The sequence below is a fragment of the Pteronotus mesoamericanus genome, unplaced genomic scaffold, assembly GCF_021234165.1.
Source record: "Pteronotus mesoamericanus isolate MK-2021 breed Mesoamerican mustached bat unplaced genomic scaffold, CSHL_Meso_final contig_130, whole genome shotgun sequence".
Taxonomy (NCBI): Eukaryota; Metazoa; Chordata; class Mammalia; order Chiroptera; family Mormoopidae; genus Pteronotus; species Pteronotus mesoamericanus.
Window position 1 is genome coordinate 21,085,735 of NW_026555060.1, and position 17,086 is coordinate 21,102,820.

The 17,086-nt window shown below is 41.1% G+C and overlaps 1 protein-coding gene across 1 annotated transcript in view; it reads left to right on the top strand.

Annotated features, from left to right (window-relative positions):
* Window positions 1–17,086, top strand: part of ST8SIA6 (ST8 alpha-N-acetyl-neuraminide alpha-2,8-sialyltransferase 6) — a 128,878-nt gene that overhangs the window by 60,739 nt on the left and 51,053 nt on the right. Inside the window, exon 3 of the mRNA XM_054590535.1 lies at window positions 4,064–4,153. Coding sequence (XP_054446510.1) covers window positions 4,064–4,153 — 90 coding nt within the window. The remainder of the gene's footprint in view (window positions 1–4,063; window positions 4,154–17,086) is intronic.

A 17,086-nucleotide genomic window follows, 5' to 3' on the forward strand; every position in this document is an offset into this window, starting at 1 on the left:
AGCCTTAGACTCTTATCTCACACCAGCTGCTACTGTAAATGACCCTGACAAGGTCCAAATGGCACAAAAGCCCAAATGGCAGAGTCATTGTCTTATAGCAACCAGCACAGCAAATGACCTTTACAAGGTCCAAATGGCACAGCCCAAACGGTGGTGACAGAAGATTCCCGGTATATACAAAATAGCAAAGATCACCCAAGTCCCCAAAAGATAAGACAGGAAAGAATAACTGTTACTAAGACAGACAGACCAAGAGAAACAGAGGAGAGCTCTCAAACAGAAGCAGTGTTCCTCCTGCAGAGGAACAAAGAAACAAAACCAACGAACAATTAAAAAGCTGTATGCAATGAGAAAAGCAAACAATACCCGAATCTAAACCAAAAGAGTGCCTCAAACAAATCCCACTCTGGGGCACTGGGATTTTTTTTCTTGTCACTGTGTCATACCTACTGCTAAGTGATGCCTATTGATTCTTATAGAATCCCAGGTGTTTCAAAGAACCCTAGTGGCTGGGCAAGGGCTCCCGGTTGTGCACACCAGAGTCTTACCCAGTCTGGGCTCGTCAGCCCACCCACAACTCATTGTCTTTCACCAGCAAAGTGTTTAAAGGCGGCTGGTGCCTTGAAAGGGAGAGCAGAAAGAGTCCCTGAGACAAAGACCTCGCGACAGCTGCTGAAAACTTGCTGCAGTCCCTGCCATGGGGTCAGCCTGCCGCAACAGCTGGGACTCCAGGCTGGGCCCCTGGGCCTTACTAGAGTCCATGCTGTCCCACCTGGAGTCGCTAAAAATTGTAAGTGAAAGCAGGTCTGACTGCCTACTGCTACCAAAGCCAGCCCTCGAGAGGCAGCACTGATGTAAAGAAAAGTAGTTTATGTGCAGGTGCTGGCGACCTGAAAGATGGAGGACTCTTGTCTCAAAGCCCATGTCCCCATCTCAGTGGAGGGAGAGGTTTTTGTAAGAAGGGAGTGGCGAACAGCACAAAGAGATCAAGGAAAGGGGTTGAAAAGTTCTCCATGTGCAGGCGAGCGCAGTCCATTCCAGTAAGGCAGGTGATGGTCCGATGTTTTAATCATCATGGATTCATGTCATCCTGACTTCACATCATCCTGACTCCATGGTTGAAAGTCAACCAATCTCCCGGAACTGGAATGCCTGAAGGCTGGAGTCTCTGTCTTTTGAAATTAATTCCTAAGATTCGTATACAAACATGCTGTTTATCTACAAGCTACATATTAGAATCAGCACTCACAGAAACAGTGTAAAGATAATGGTGGGGTGGGTTACAGTTTCCCACCTATAACTGCTTTCGAGTGTTAAAACAGGCGGCCTTCTTTCACTGCAACCGCCCAGGCCGAAGGCGGCCAAGGACTGTCTCAGGCCGACTTTACATTTGTGAGGGCTCCCGCTTCAGGATCTTATCACCTCCCAGAGGCCCCGCCTCCTAATACCATCACTTTGGAGAATTTCAACAAATGAATTTAGGGGGACACAAATATTCAATCTGTAGCATCCCTGTAACTACTTTACTGAGTAGAGATTTTAAAAAGGAAACCGTTAGGTTCCAAGACCACTGTCAGAGAGTGGAGCCCAGATTCAAAGGCTGGTCCTACAGATACCTTAGACCCTGTTTTTCTAGGACTTTGTTCTTTCATTGCCATGGTACCCCAGACACTCTCCTTTGCCTTCCGTAAGTTTTCTGTGATTTAGTTGGGAAAGACTGTTTTGACTTTTTATTAATGAATATACTCTCCAATTTAAAGAAAGCTATATGGCATTAAATCCTATGGGTGCCTGCTCATCACAGTTTTACAATTCAATATTGCAGAGCCATCATAATTCAAAGCACTGCTGGCTTGGTAATTCACTTCATTAATGGTGCTGCCTGAATAAAATACACAGCCAATTAGAAATAAACAAATCCTTGGAAAGTACGATAATACATTTTGGAAGCACAGAAGGTGAGGCATGTAGACAGGAGGAGGGCAAAGGAGGAAGGCAGTGAGAGAAAGGGAGAAAAATTATATCAGGATAAAGAGGGATTTTTATGAGCCCACATATACTCTGTGCACAGTGTTTTTAGAAGGCATTTCTGAGAAATATTGGAGAATTAATTATGAATCTTTCTCGTTTAAATCCCTACCTGTACACTGCCTGTTCCCTCACCTCCCATATCCAATTTATTTTGAAGTCCTGTCAGACTTATCTCCAGAATGGAACTGAAATCCCTAAACTTCCCTTCTGGCTGAGGGACAGCGTGGTGCCGTCGTCCATATCCGTGTCCCAGGCTCCCCTCTTTCTGGGCACTCAGGATGGGTGCTCTTTCCTGACTCCCACTCTGCAGGCAGGTGCGGCACCTGAGTGCTCTGGCTGAGCTAGAACTTTCAGATACAGGGTGAGACTGCGCGTGCGGCACACTCTTCTTCTGCCGCTGCGGTTAGGGAAGCAGGCTGCTGGCATGAACCGCCCCAAGACCACTCCAAATCCCTCAACTGCGTGAAGCACGGCTGCCCTTGAGAGCCACGCAGTCATACAGTGGGCATTTCTTGAGCAAATACCAAGAAGTAACACAACTGTGTTACGTAAAACAACTGTGAGTTGGGTGTTGTGTTTTATGACATCATATCTGAGTTGCCATCATGTGTCTCTTAAAACCTTGCAGAAGTCTCCTAACTTCACCACTCTTCCTGCAGTCCTACTTCCCCTCATTTAATTTTTCTGCACAGTGAACCTCTTAAAACATGCATCAGGTCACATCACTCCCCTGCCCCAAACCGTCTGTTGCTTCTCATCCTTATTTAGATAAATGCACAACATGGTTTATCGGGCCTGTGTACTCTGGCCCCTACTCACTATCCCAAACACCTGTTGGTCTTTAGCTCTGAGCCCCACCTCCCTTCCTTCAGTTCCTCAAACCTTCTGGGTTACTTCCTATTCTGTGGCCTTTATACACACTTTTCCCTCTGCCTGGAATACCCCCCACCTGCCCCCTCCACCCGTCAACTTCTCAAAGTCCGTCTAGCTCATTCGGATTATCCTTGAGATCACAACTTAAATAACACCAGCTCAGAGGTCCCTCCGGATGCAGGGGTCTCCGCATTACACTCCTCCAAGACACCCACTGCTGTTTCAGTGATCCTAACCACAGTTCAAAATTCTATGCTATATTTCCTTGTGTGGTTTTTGGTTTGATATGTCTTTCTCCCGGACCAGACTGCAAGCTCCACTAGGGAAAGGACACATGTCTGTTTTGTGCCTGGCCCCCGGCCCTTATTTGGTTGTCTTCAGCAAATACCCTCAGGATGGTTAAATAAATGTATTAACAGTAGTCAGAGTTGAATGCACAATTTTGAAATCTAAGGGAAGTGATATGTAATACTTTTTTGAGCATTTACTGTATCAGGTGTGGTACCAAGTCTCCATGCTTTCTGTGTCACTGTATATATCCTGACAATAGCACTGGGAGGGAAGGATGAAGGGGGCGGAAACTGACGCCTGGAGTGGCCAACTAGCTTGCATACATCCAGGAGGCTCCTTAGGCAGCCCGACTCCATAACCCCTTGCTTTTTGATTTGGTTTTATTCCAACTCCAATTTTTCAAGTTCATAAAGCAATAGCAACAGGCCCTGTATCACAGTTACTATAATAATCAAAGGCCAGATTTGCCATGTGTTCTTTTGGAAAGAACTATTGATCTCCTGTGTCTGCATGTTTCCTACCAAAGACAACATCTTTTAAAAATAAATCTGCTTACACACACAATGATTAAAACTATTCAATAACTCATTCATTGTGCTTAATAACCTCAAAATATGAAAATATAAAGTCTTCCACAGGGAGTTCTTTTCTTTTTGACTCTATAGTGTGAGCTTTCTTTAGAAAAATAAAGTGAGACCTGTTAGAAGTGAAAATATCAATGTCCTTTTCCACGCAGAAATCTAATAATGAAATAAAAGCCAGACTTTATTTGGGCATACTTTAGCAATTAAATCTGATTTTTGTTAACAACATCTTATAAGCTCTCATTTTCAGTCAATCTTTCTTTAAAATCTCTTTCATGAAACAGCACGTATCCGAGCGAGAGGCCAGTCCACTTGACAGAGAGATGCACAAATCTGCAAAATGGCTTCGAGACATTATCTAACAAAAAGAAAAGGTAAGTTCTACTCTTCACCTGTGATTTAATTTAAACTTAATTTTTTTTATATTCAAAATGTTTTATAACATCTTGGAAATTATCTGGAACATAGGATGGTGTCCCTGCTCAGGCTTCACCTTGTGCTTGGATATGCTGCCGGGGGTGTGGAGGATGGAGGAGCAGCTGAACAGTGCAGCCCAGGATCAGGCCCTGGCAGCGGGGACACTGCTGGTCTCTCCCTGGGTCCACATCACAAAAAATCTCTGTGTAGTGTCACTGGCTAAACATCTACAGGCCTACAGGCTTTGAGAATCCTGTAAACATTCTGGGTCTGATTTTAGAAACACGTGCCCTTGTACTAAATTGCTTACAATCCCAGAAGGTTAACAGATTTACCCCAAGTCCCAGCTGCGGCTCACTCCCAACTTCTCCACACTTTCCTACAATCCTGTATTTTAGAGGGTTCACGACACTATCTTCTCCAAATTGGGGGAAAGAGATCTAAAAGCTCTAAAGCCTCACACACTGAGGAGGCCCTGGTAGCCTAAGAGTCAGAGGGCAGAGGCATTGCCTCGCCCGTATCTGGGCAGAGCAGGGCCTGACAGTGCTGGCCGGGAGGAGCCTGTGGGGTGGGGGCATGTGGTCTCCCTCAGAAAACCTAATCAGAGTGCATTTTGCCATGGGCTTGCCTGATAAAGTTGGAGGATTATTCAAGATGAGAGGTATAGCAGATTTCCTCATGCCAATCTCATGCAAGAGACACCAGTCAATTTCCCTAATCTGTATCTTAATATTTACTCTTTCTCTTCCCCAAAATCTCTCCCTGCCTCTCTCTCTTTCCTTCTCTCTCTCCTCCTTTTTCTTCTCTCTCTCACCCCCACCCCACACTTCATCCTTTTATACAGTGTTTGTGGGAGGAGAGTTAAAAAAGATGCCTACAATCCATTCATTCACTTCCATGGGGGTGTGGGAGGTTGTGTGTGTGCGGGGGATGGGGGGAGAAACCAAGGTAGGCAACGTTGTCTAATTTCTTTTTAACTATACCTTTGTGTTATAGACTAATGACATTTGTTAGGAGAAAGAGATTTTATCTGTTGAAAGCCCCTAGCAGGCAGTTCCCTGGCTAAAGTATTACCTACCAAACGGAACCCGGGATTTAGGGGGCACATCTCCCTAGAGAGTGGCACCCAAGCCACCCAAGTCTCTGAGTATAAAAGGAAGTGTTTCATGGTTTAAAGGCTCCTTCTGTACAAAGAACCTCCCAGATCTCACTGTGAGACCTCAGCTGCTATCCTGGGCCACAATGTCCGTCCTGGGCCAGGCCAGGGAGGCCACCCTTACTGCCCAAGGCAACTTTTTGCTTTGTCTGACTGAGGCTCTTGACTGACTGGATCCTTAAAATTATGGGGAAATCCTGATATTGGGTGAGATCTCTGATTTGAATTAATCTGGTTTGATAATCATGTGTGTTAGCTCAGTTTATTACAAAAGGATAGCTCTACTAAAACGTTTGTTTTCCTTAAATCCCAACTGATGGGCCCTAAGTTTTCTGAAGAAATCAACAGTGCTGATGACCTTCCATTTTGCCACACATGATCCACTTTTCTCTCTTCACTATAGTTTAGTCTGGGTTATTCTTTGCTCTGGGAGACCAACCTACAAGGACTTTATCTATAGGCTCCTTTGTCATCTGGTTTTCTTTGGATTTGACCCAGAGAGTAACACTAGAAATTGATCAGAAAAATGAAAGAAGAAAGAGAAGCTTTCCTATTCTGGTATTGCTCCAGTCGGTTATATCCTTGACTGAAGGATAGTGTTGCATCCTGAATGAAGGCCATGACTTTTGTTAGGAGTTCTCATTTCCCCTCCCCTTCTCTCCGCTCCCCTCCCCTCCCCTCCCTTAGAATGTTCAGTTTAGGAATAAACTGTAAATAATTCCCTAATTTTTTACTTGGATTTCCCTACATTTGGCCCAAGGCTTTAAGAAAAGTCCCTTAAATGACACAATTTGTGCCATCATTCTTGCCAGAACCCTTGCTTACTATAGATTTTCTAGAATGAACATTAATTAGCTAGTGCTTCTCTTCTTGAACAATAAATTCAGTGAATCTGGTTGTGGACTTAACATAACTCAAGCATTACAGAGGACACTACAAATTTGTTTTGATCATGTGGAGCCATTTGTTTGTTATTTGTTAGGCTCTTTCTGAAATTTTTTCTGAAAAACTCAAACTCTAAACTTCTTGAGGATATATGGCATCATGCTGCATGAAGAGTAGAACTTCCAACAACTGGCCCTTGCTCTACCACTCTACCATCGCCTGTGACAAGCCTGTCGTACTCCTTGCAAACATATGAATCAGTGTGTGAAAGTTGCCTTTGAATCCTTTTCTTTTTCTTTTTAAATCTTCACCAGAGGATATGCTTAGCAAGAGAGGAGGGTGGGGAAGGGGAGAGAGAGGGAGAGAGAGATTGATCAGTTGTCATGTATATGAGCCCCAACCACGGACCTGAACTTGCAACCCTGGCATGTATACACCTTGACCAGGGATCAAACCCAAAACCCTTTGGTGTATGGGACAATGCTCCAACCGGGCCACCCAGCCAGGGCTGCCTTTGACTCTTATCTATATTTCTGACATGAACTATTTTTGCACCCCAAAGTGCCAAAAGTCCTCAGCCTAAGGCTGATCCATATCTGTGCATTGGAGCAAAGCATTTGAGTCAGCATGGGGGAAGTCTCTTTCATCCTGGAAGGTGTTCTTTTTCTTTTCTACTCCTTCCTTTCTTCCTTTCTTCCTTTTTTTCTTTCATTCTGTCTTTCTCTCTTTCCTTTCTTTTTTTTTTTATTCTGTGAGAGCCAAAGCAAGTTTTATTTAGGTAGAGAAAAAGAGGCTAGGATGTGGGTCTCAGGAGACAGGATCAGGGGTGAGCCCGGGACGAGCTGCCGCTGCCCGCTGCTCTCCCAGTCCCTGTGAAAGTACGTGTCCAAGTGGGTGTGGGTGAACTTACAAGTAAGTTGTGTTGAAACTGTTCTTTTCTACAGCAGAGAATTTTACAACTCTTTTATGCGCATCCACAAAAATGGTTAACTGCAGCATGCTAATCAGAATGCCTCTGCATATGCTCTCATGTTTGCTCTCTCTGTTTTTTCCTGTTGTTTTGTATTTGGTGCTAAGACCTTTTCTCAGCTATTCTTTAGGGGGATGGCTTTCCAACATACGCACAATTTTCAGCTAGCTCATGTAATTAGCCTGCACTGGTATTCTGTTCAGCAAAGGTCCAGAGAGAGCAGGCACGAATTGCCCATTGTGGTGAAAGTGTTATTTTGCACATAGGAGATTAATTTTTTCAGTCGTATTGTCTATTGTCAGAAATTGTGCATTCTGCGACCAGTGCTATTACAGACTTAAAGGGGACAATCAGGAAGCTATTCAGTGTGTGGTGATAAGTAATTTTATTTTCTTAGGAATAATTATTTAGCTCTATTTTTGTCATGGTCTGTTTGAAGTCTCAGCATTTTCTCTTTCTTCAGCCAATTTGTCCTTTTCAGGTTGCTAAGATAGAAGATGGAGGTGTAGTGGGAAGGAAACAGCTCTTGTTCTGCACTGGCCTTGATTCTTTTTTTTTTTTTTTTTTTTTTTTGAGTCAAAGAAAAACAGTGGCCAGTCTGAGGACTAGTGGGATCTGATACTATGTATCACAATTTTTTTTTACTCTCTATTTAAGAAAACTGAAGCTCATAGGAGTTGCTCAGTAAATTTGTTGAACAAATATATCTTAAGTCTCCAAAACATTTTCTCTACCATCTCTAATTTCTAGCTCTTAAAAAATTACCCTGAAATCCATAAACTTAAAATCCTTTTTGAAACCACTTTCTAACTTCTCTGACTCTTTCTCTTTGAATTTTCAGGGGGTTTTTCAGTGTTTCCCTTCCTTATACTTTCTTCTTGAACATTTCTCTAGGTTTCCTCAGCACAATCCTTTTCACTAGGTTATCTCCCAGATAAAATATAATAATATATTGAAAATGCTGTGTAGCCAGCTTAGCACTCCCAGTTTGCTTCTTTTTCAACATAACAAAGGTTATTGGTAATTTTTCTGACTGTATTTTTAGAGAAAAATGATAATTGCATGGGTAGCCAAGCCATTCATCTTAGTCTACATTGCTTCAGACCAATGAATTGATTGTTCTAAGAGCAAGTATTTTGTAGGAACTCACTGCTCCCCTCCCAGGTTTTTCTACTTCTTTGTCTGTACCTTTTTCTTCCTTGTGCTTCTTTTCCATTTTCCCAGATGATCCTGGATCCTGAGAAAATGTACATTTGTACCTGTTTGGTGTTTGCCATTTGGTCAGAGTAGATGAACTGCTCTAGAAAATATCCTAAAACCCAGTGTTATAAGATAAAATTTTATTCTCTCTCACACAACATTCAATAGAGATTTTTTTTCTTGATTAAGCAACTCTCCTGTGAGTATTGACTTAGGGATTCTGGCTCCCTCCATCATAGAGTGTAGTGATCTTCAGCAGATGATCCCAGGGTTCCTGCTGAAGATGAAGATGCTATGGAAAGAGCACACATAATTTGGAAGAGACACACATCACTTCTATTGTTTGGAACTGGCCCACTTGTTGGGAAATGTCCCCTCTGGTTTCAGGGACTGTAGCCTTACCAGCAGGCCAGAGGGCCCCGAGGCTGGAGCTAATCAAGGAGGCCTTGGGAAAACAGGCCACTAAGGAGATGAAACCTGCCCCCCTGGCAGGGATGCAGCTCCTGCCTCCCTCATATCACCCTGCTTGGCCCTGTGATGATCAGTTGTTGATGACGAGTAAGTTATCTCATGAAGAGAGACAACCTAAGACAGACATTGGCTGGTATAGGCAACAGACAAGGACTTGGGGACATGGATAAAGGGCAAAAAGGCCTGCACCCCTTGGATAAGCTTGAACATGGCCAGAGACCTCATTCTATCTGAGAGAAGTCTCCTTTTCTCTTGGTGGCTCTGCCCTGCCTGCCTGGCTCAGGCTTGAAACAATGCTACAGGCAGGTACAGCCCTAAACTGGATTGAGTGGTTCCTGGGGACAATCGGACCTAGAAGTGAGTTCCTCTAAGCATGCTTTGTTCTTCCCTCAAAAGTTATGACAACTGGCTCATACTGGGAAGGAAATTTACATTATTCATAGACCCTGACCCGAGGCAGATCTCTTGTGTTCCTCCAATTGTCATTATGATTTCTATTTGTTTCCTCTAAACATAGCTTCTTGACATTGATTGATGAGCTTTGCTGTATACCCTGGTGCATATGGTTCTCAATGAAAGCCTTTGGGCCTTCCCCACTAGCGGGAAGAGCCACATCCCCTCTCCTGGCAAACAGATAAGTTTTTGTGACAACTTGTGTTTATTCCCCCAATCTGTGACAACCCCAGGAAGGGTTCTGTGTGATTCAGAGCCCCACTCCCTCCTCAGCTGGCTCTGGACAGTAATCCTCAGATCCAGGAGCCCTACGCTCCCCATATTGCGTTGCTCCCTGCGACACCACCTAGATGTTTGGGGTTATGTGACTGGCTTTGGCCAATAGAAGTGAGTGGAGTTGGTGTGTGGTTGGCGTTGGTGAATGAAGTCCATGTCTGAGAAGTTGCTTGCAGCGACAACTCTATGCTATGAAAGGAAGCACCAATCAGTTGTGGTGAACCAGATACGTCTGCCATGTACATATTAAATAGTTCCACCATTCTCATCATTCTATTGACTAAAAGCCCCTAAAGCATTTCTTAAAGTGGAAGAAAGTATTTTGTTAAACAACAGCAATCTCTTGCATCTTTATACACTAGAGTAATTAAATTGGTATCTCCAGGGAAAGGAGAGACTTTGAGATCTTCTCAGGAACAATGTGCAAACCACTGCTCTATAGCTTCCTGAACAATTGTTGAGGCATGAATGATTGACTTGCATTCAGAAAGCTTTTTGATAAGATCCAAATTCTCATATTTTGGAACACTGCCTTTGCATAAGCTAGGTGTGGCTTAACCATACACTACTTGGTGAGTGTGTATGCTTGATGACTATTTCATGTAATATCATTTAAAATGACCTGGAACAGTAGAATCTTTGGAAAGTAACATCTTAAAGGAAGGCCATGAAGATGCTAGTTAAAAAGCACCCTTTTGCAGGGTGAAAGGCAAAGTGAGTTGAATACTTGCCCTAAAGACTCTTCACTATTTATTGTCTTAGAAAGTAAAACATGACTTGAATAGAAGCTTGAAGAGAAAAAGTATAAATTATGGCAGATAAAACTTCAAAAAAACCCCCAAACAAACAAAGGTGAACATATCACTTGACAGCCTACTAACAAAGCAGGTGTTCCTAAGTTTCAACTTGTCTGTCAAGAAAAACAAGTTTGTTCACATACAAGATTTCCTTGACATAGAATGATATACAACTTGTTTCTACTCAGCTTTAAATCTATATTACTTTCATTGCTTCTGAAAGTAATAGCAATACTTTATCTTCTCACCTCTGACCCTTTAACTTACCTTTTCTGGTCAGCTTTTAAGAGCTTTAAAAATCTAACATAACTTCCTTTCCTTGGTATAGAGGTCAGAAAGAAGATGTTAATACAGAACTGCTATTTATACCAACATGGTACATTCATAATATCTTGGGAAATTTCTCTCGGTAACCAAGGCAGTGGCTGTGTTTGCTGATATAAAGTTTTAAGTAAGGGCAGATGAGCTAATGACAAACCTATGACAGAAATCCCTGAAAACATTTTTTGCTCTTATACTAAATAAAAATTATGCCAAACCTATTAACAAGTGATTTAACCATCATTCTATACTTCAAAGAATGCATAAGAAATAAACAATCATACAATTTAAGAACTTGAATAATAGTCCTTTAAATTGCTCTAATTCATATATTTTCATGTTCTTAAAATGAGAATGTATGACTTTTATTTTTCCAAAAACCTCAATTTCCTCAGTTTAAACATAAAAAATGAGATGATGACTCATAATCTCAATGCCAGGCAACTGGTTAAGGGGAGAGTAGGAAATAATTTTTTTTGTGGTTGTTGATGTTGAAAGATAACCAGCATAATCCTAATCTGACTTCCTTAATAATTGATGAGTTTCTTAGTATTATTTTTTACCATGCTGCAAGAATGACATAGTATATTATATTATTGTAACTTTGTCAATGGAAATAAAACTTTATTTTCCCTCAGGAAAATTGAAACTCTGAGTTTCTAATTATACTAAATGTCAATTATGTATTCACATCAGAAGCTTTCCCCATGCTTCTCAAATTACTAGTCATTTGAAAGAAAACTTTAATATAAAGAGAATGTCAGTAAAAATAATCACTCATATTTAAGGTCATTAAGAAATAATTGGAATTACTTGCAATTTTAGAAGTGGTACAAAGAGAGAAAGCAAGTTTTGCTTTCGTTCAATATTTTCAAAGAGTATAACAGGTAAATGTTAAAGGTATACTTTATTTACTACTTGTGGCAGCCAAACTTCCAAGATGGTGCCCAGTGATCCTCTTCTGTTATTCACATGCTTCCTGCTTTCCCCCTACCTCACTGAAGGGGACTGCCCTGTGTATACAATGTGTTATTGCAGGAATAAAAATGTGTAACTTTTAACACTAGGTCATGAAAGAATTTGATAATCTACCTTGCTGTCTCTTGGACTGCTTGCTCTGAGAGAAACCAGTTACCACCATGAGGTCATGGAGAGCTCCATTTGGCAGGAACTAAGGTCTCTCGCCAACAGCCAGCACCAGCTTGTCAGCCATGTGAGTGAATCTCCTTGGCAGTAGGTCCTTTGACCCTGGCCACCATCTCAACTTTGCACCCTAATGAGAGCTGCTGGGCCAGAACCACCAGCTAAGCTGCTTGGGAATTCCTGACCTACAGAAACTGTAAAATAGTAAATGTTTAATGTCTTAAGCCATTAAGTTTTGCAGTAAGTTTATTATGTAGTTATGGGTAACTAATTGACTAATTAGTTACTCAATTCATAATTTACATTATTATATTATAGTGATAGTAACAACTACCATTTGTGGGGGCCTGCTGTATGTGAGATAATTTAAATGCATCTATGGTCTTTCAATAGTTCTTCAGAGTAGGTTTCACTATTCTGATTCCACAAGTGAGAGAATTGAATCCAGAGGGTTTAAATGCCCTGCCGAATATCAGACAGTTACAAATGGCAGTGCTGGGATTTGGACGAAATTCCGACTGTTCTCTTTTCACTTGGTGCTACCACTCTTAGCAGGAACAGAATTACATGTCACAAATTTAAGAGGAGAAGGCCTTTCACTTTATAACATGAAGCTACTCAAAAATGACCCACCTCCAAAAACACTACCCACTTTGCTCACTTGTGTTACTTATTTCACTGAAGCCTCTGTAATGCGAGTGTGCTCAGGCAGCATTAGCTTGCACAGCAGTCACCCTGATTGCAACTTGGCAACCCATGTGGCTTCTCTTGGTAAGATCAGAGCTGATGGCTAATGACCATCATAGTTCAAGAGTGATATCTGAAACCTTTGGGCATTTTTATGTGCTAATCATATATTAAATTTCAATTTCAGAAATGCCCTGGGACAGGCACAGAGACAGTTGTTCTCAACCTGGAGGTGTGCATCAGACTCATGGGGAGCTTTATCAAAATACACATGGTTGAAAACAGGAGATTAGCAACTCTTGCATAAGGGGTGCAATATTAAAGAAATCATTTCTACTTTTTAGCAGCTCACAATGTTTAAAGAGAGTCAAATATTTACAACACATCCACTTCTTCTCATTCTTCTTTGCAGATTCCTCTTCATCTCCCCTCACTTTTGACATCAGAGGGTCCCAGAACTCAGTCCTCAGGCCTTGTTTGGTCTTCTCTTCATTCTCAGTCCTCAAGGACCTCACTGAGTCTTATGGATTTAAATACCACCTACATACTGATGATTCCCAAGTTTACATTTTCTGCCTGAAGTGTCTTCTATATTTGTATGTACCTTTGCCCAATCAATGCCTATAAGGAATCTCAAACCTAATACAGCTCACAACATCTCCGGGACTTCCCCTTAAACTGTAAGATAACCAGCATAATTCTTATCTGACTTTCTTAATAATTGATAAGAGTTTCCTAGTATTATTTTTTACTATGCTGCAAGAATGAGATAGTGTATTATATTATTATAACTTTATTGTCAGTGAAAATAAAACTTCATTTTCCCTCAGGAAAATTGAAACACTGACTTTCTAGTTATACTAAATGTCAGTTACATATTCACATCAGAAGCTTTCCCCACGCTTTCCCCTTGTTCAAGTCTTTGCCCAACTATTAACTCCAAGTGAGGTCTTCCCCTTAAACTTCCCTTAAGCTCCCGTAGCCTTCCCCACTTCAGTTAATGGTGAGCCTGTTCTTCCATTGCTCAGACCCAAATGCCTGTAGTCATCCTTGACACTTTTTTCATCCATCCCAATATCGATCATTATCGGTCATTAAATCTCATTGGCTACATTCAAATCCAGAAGCTGATTGTTTCTTACTAACTCTGCCACTTCCAGCCTGGTCCAAGCCATCTTTATTTCATGCCTGAATTGTGGCAAACATCTCTTAATTGGTCTCGTGGCTTCTACCCCTGCTCTCTTAGAGACCACTCTAAACAAAATGTACACAGAGAACCTTTTTAAATATGTCAGATCAGGTCACTTGTCTGTTTCAGTGTCTTCCCAGTTCACTCAAAACATAAGAGAAAATTCTTACAGTAGCCTGCAAGGTCCTTGTAGGCACTTCTCAAAAATACATGTAATATATTTGCGAATGATAAAATAAAAGAGCAAAGCTGTATTGGAATAAGGAATTGACTACAGATGATAAAGTAATAATTGTAACAATATATAGTTCAGTTCAGGTGTAATATTATGTAACAAAAATTCCACAAACACAAAGAAAAGGGAATAGAGCTATATAAGAGTAATACCTCTATATATTAGTACAATTAAATTTGTATAAATTGGAAGCTGGTTCTGAAGAGTTTATATATGAAGTCTTTCCAGAAGAAATCTAGCCATTGTTAATATAATGAGAAAGGTTTGCACACATCGATGTAACCTATCAGCCAAGGAGAGTGGACTGGAATGCACATGCATGAACAATGATGACTTCACTGTGCTAGTCAGTGGGAGCAGTAGATGCTGTTGAATAAGCATGTGTACTCTGTGACCATCACATTCAAAATGACTGAGAGAATATGCAACAAACATGTATCAGATTTTGCGCTAAGCTTGAACATTCCCCCACAAAAACTATTCTGATGATTCAGAAGGCTGCAACTATGGACACCAGATGACTGGCAGCTCCGTCATGACAATGCGTCCACTCATGCATCATGTCTCATGCAGAGATTTTTTTTTGGTGAAACATCAAATCACCCAGGTGACTCAGCCCAGATTTGGCTCCTTGCAATTTCTGGCTTTTCCCAAAACTAAAATCACCTTTGAAAGGGAAGAGATTCCAGACCATCAATGAGATTCAGAAAAATATGACAGGGAAGCTGATGGCAATTGGGAGAACTGTGTGAGGTCCCAAGGTGCCTACTTTGAAGGGGACTGATGTGTCATTGTCCTATATACAGTGTTTCTTGTATCTTGTACCTTCTTCAATAAATGTCTCTTTTTCATATTACATGGCCAGATAACTTCTGGACAGACTTCATATATGGTAAATTTTAGAGCAAATCACTAAAAATGTAGTTAAAATTATTAAAGACCTTAAAATGCTACATTAGAAAATATTCAGTTAAGACAAAAGAATGATGCAATGGAAGACTAGAAGAACAAAAAATACCCGTTACATGTAAAGACAGAAAGTAGAGCATCAGAGGTAAATATATAACAAATAAAATTAAATGGAAGTGTATTAAATCATGCAATCAAAAGTCAGATTGTCAGACTGGATTAAAAAAACATGATTGAACTCTATGTTATTTACAGAATATATACTTTGTATTCAAAGATACAAATAGATTGGAAGTAAAAGTATGGGAAAAGGTATATCATGCAAACTGCAACCGCAAAATAATGTTAATAGAAGAAAATGATTTTATAATCATAAAAGTATACAGGCTTTTGTTTTGAGATGATAAAACTGTTCCAAAATTTTCTGTAGTGGTGATTATACACACTTGTGAATACTCTAAAAATCACTGATTTATACACTTTAAATGGGTGAATTGTATGGTACATGAGTTATACCTCAATAAACATGTTAAATACTTTAATGTGCCTAGAAATCACTTGGGTATTTTACTTGAATACAGATTCTGATTCTGTAGATCTGGGACAGGGCCTGAGATTCTACATTGCTAACAGTGTTACTATATGATGCCAAAACTGCTAGTCTGAGGTCCACGCTTTAAATAGCAAGCCTTATACCATCAGCTTCCTCATTACTTTTCTTTTTTTTTTAAATTAATTAATTTATTTTTTTCAAATACATTTGTCTCTGCCTGCCCCCCACGATTTTCCCTTGCCCCCTCCCTCCCTCCCTCCCACCCTCCCTCAACTCTTCCCCTTTGGTTTTGTCCATGAGTCCTTGCTATATGTTCCTTGACTTTCCCCTTTCCTTCCTTTTCCCCCACCCCCGCCCTCCTTCCCTCTTGCCTCCTTCCCTCTTGTTGGTTTCTTTTCCTTTCAGTGTTGCTGGTCTTATTTTCCTTGCAACTTTGTATTGTTGGTTAGGTTCTACTTATAGGTGAGATCATACGGTATTTGTCTTTCACCCCCTGGCTTATTTTGCTTCGCATAATGCTCGTGAGTTCCATCCATGCTGTTGAGAAATTTAGTAATTATTTTTTTCTTTGTGCTGTGTAGTATTCCATTGTGTAAATGTACCGTAGTTTTTTGATCCAATCATCTAGTGATGGGCATTTAGGTTGTTTCCAACACTTGGCTATTGTAAATTGTGCTGCTATAAACATTGGGGTGCATAGGTTCTTTTGTATTGGCGTTTTGGTGTTCTTAGGGTATGGTCCCAGCAGGGGAATCACTGGATCAAAAGGCAGTTCCATTTTCAGCTTTGTGAGGAAATTCCACACTGCTTTCCACAGTGGCTGCACCAGTCTGCATTCCCACCAACAGTGGACTAGGGTTCCCTTTTCTCCACAGCCTCGCCAGCACCTGTTGTTTGTTGATCTGTTTATGATGGTCGTTCTGACCGGTGTGAGGTGGTACCTGATGGTGGTTTTGATCTGCATTTCTCTGATGGCTAGTGATGCTGAGCATCCTTTCAAATGCCTCTGGGCCCTCTGTATCTCCTCCTTGGAAAAGCGTCTGCCCAGGTCCTTTGCCCATTTTTTGATTGGATCATTTGTCTTCTTGGAGTGGAGTCGAGTGAGTTCTTTATATATCTTGGAGATCAAACCTCTATCTGATGTATCATTAGCGAATATATTTTCCCATATGGTTGGCTCCCTTTTCATTTTGCTGATGTTTTCTTTTGCTGTGCAGAAGCTTCTTATTTTGATGAAATCCCGATGTTTATTCTTTCCTTTATGTCCCTTGCTTTAGGAGACATATCAGTGAAAAAATTGCTGCGTGGGATATCTGAGAGTTTCCTGCCTGTGTTATCCTCTAGGACTTTTATGGTGTTGCGACTTACATTTAAGTCTTTTATCCATCTTGAGTTTATTTTTGTGTATGGTGTCAGCTGATGATCCAATTTCAATTTTTTGCATGTAGCCGTCCAGCTCTCCCAACACCATTTGTTGAGGAGGCTATTATTGCTCCATTTTATGCTTCTGCCCCCTTTGTCAAATATTAGATGCCCATAGAGACCTGGGCTTATTTCTGGGCTTTCTATTCTGTTCCACTGGTCTATGGGTCTGTTCTTGTGCCAGTACCAGATTGTTTTGAGTATGGTGGCTTTGTAGTAGAGT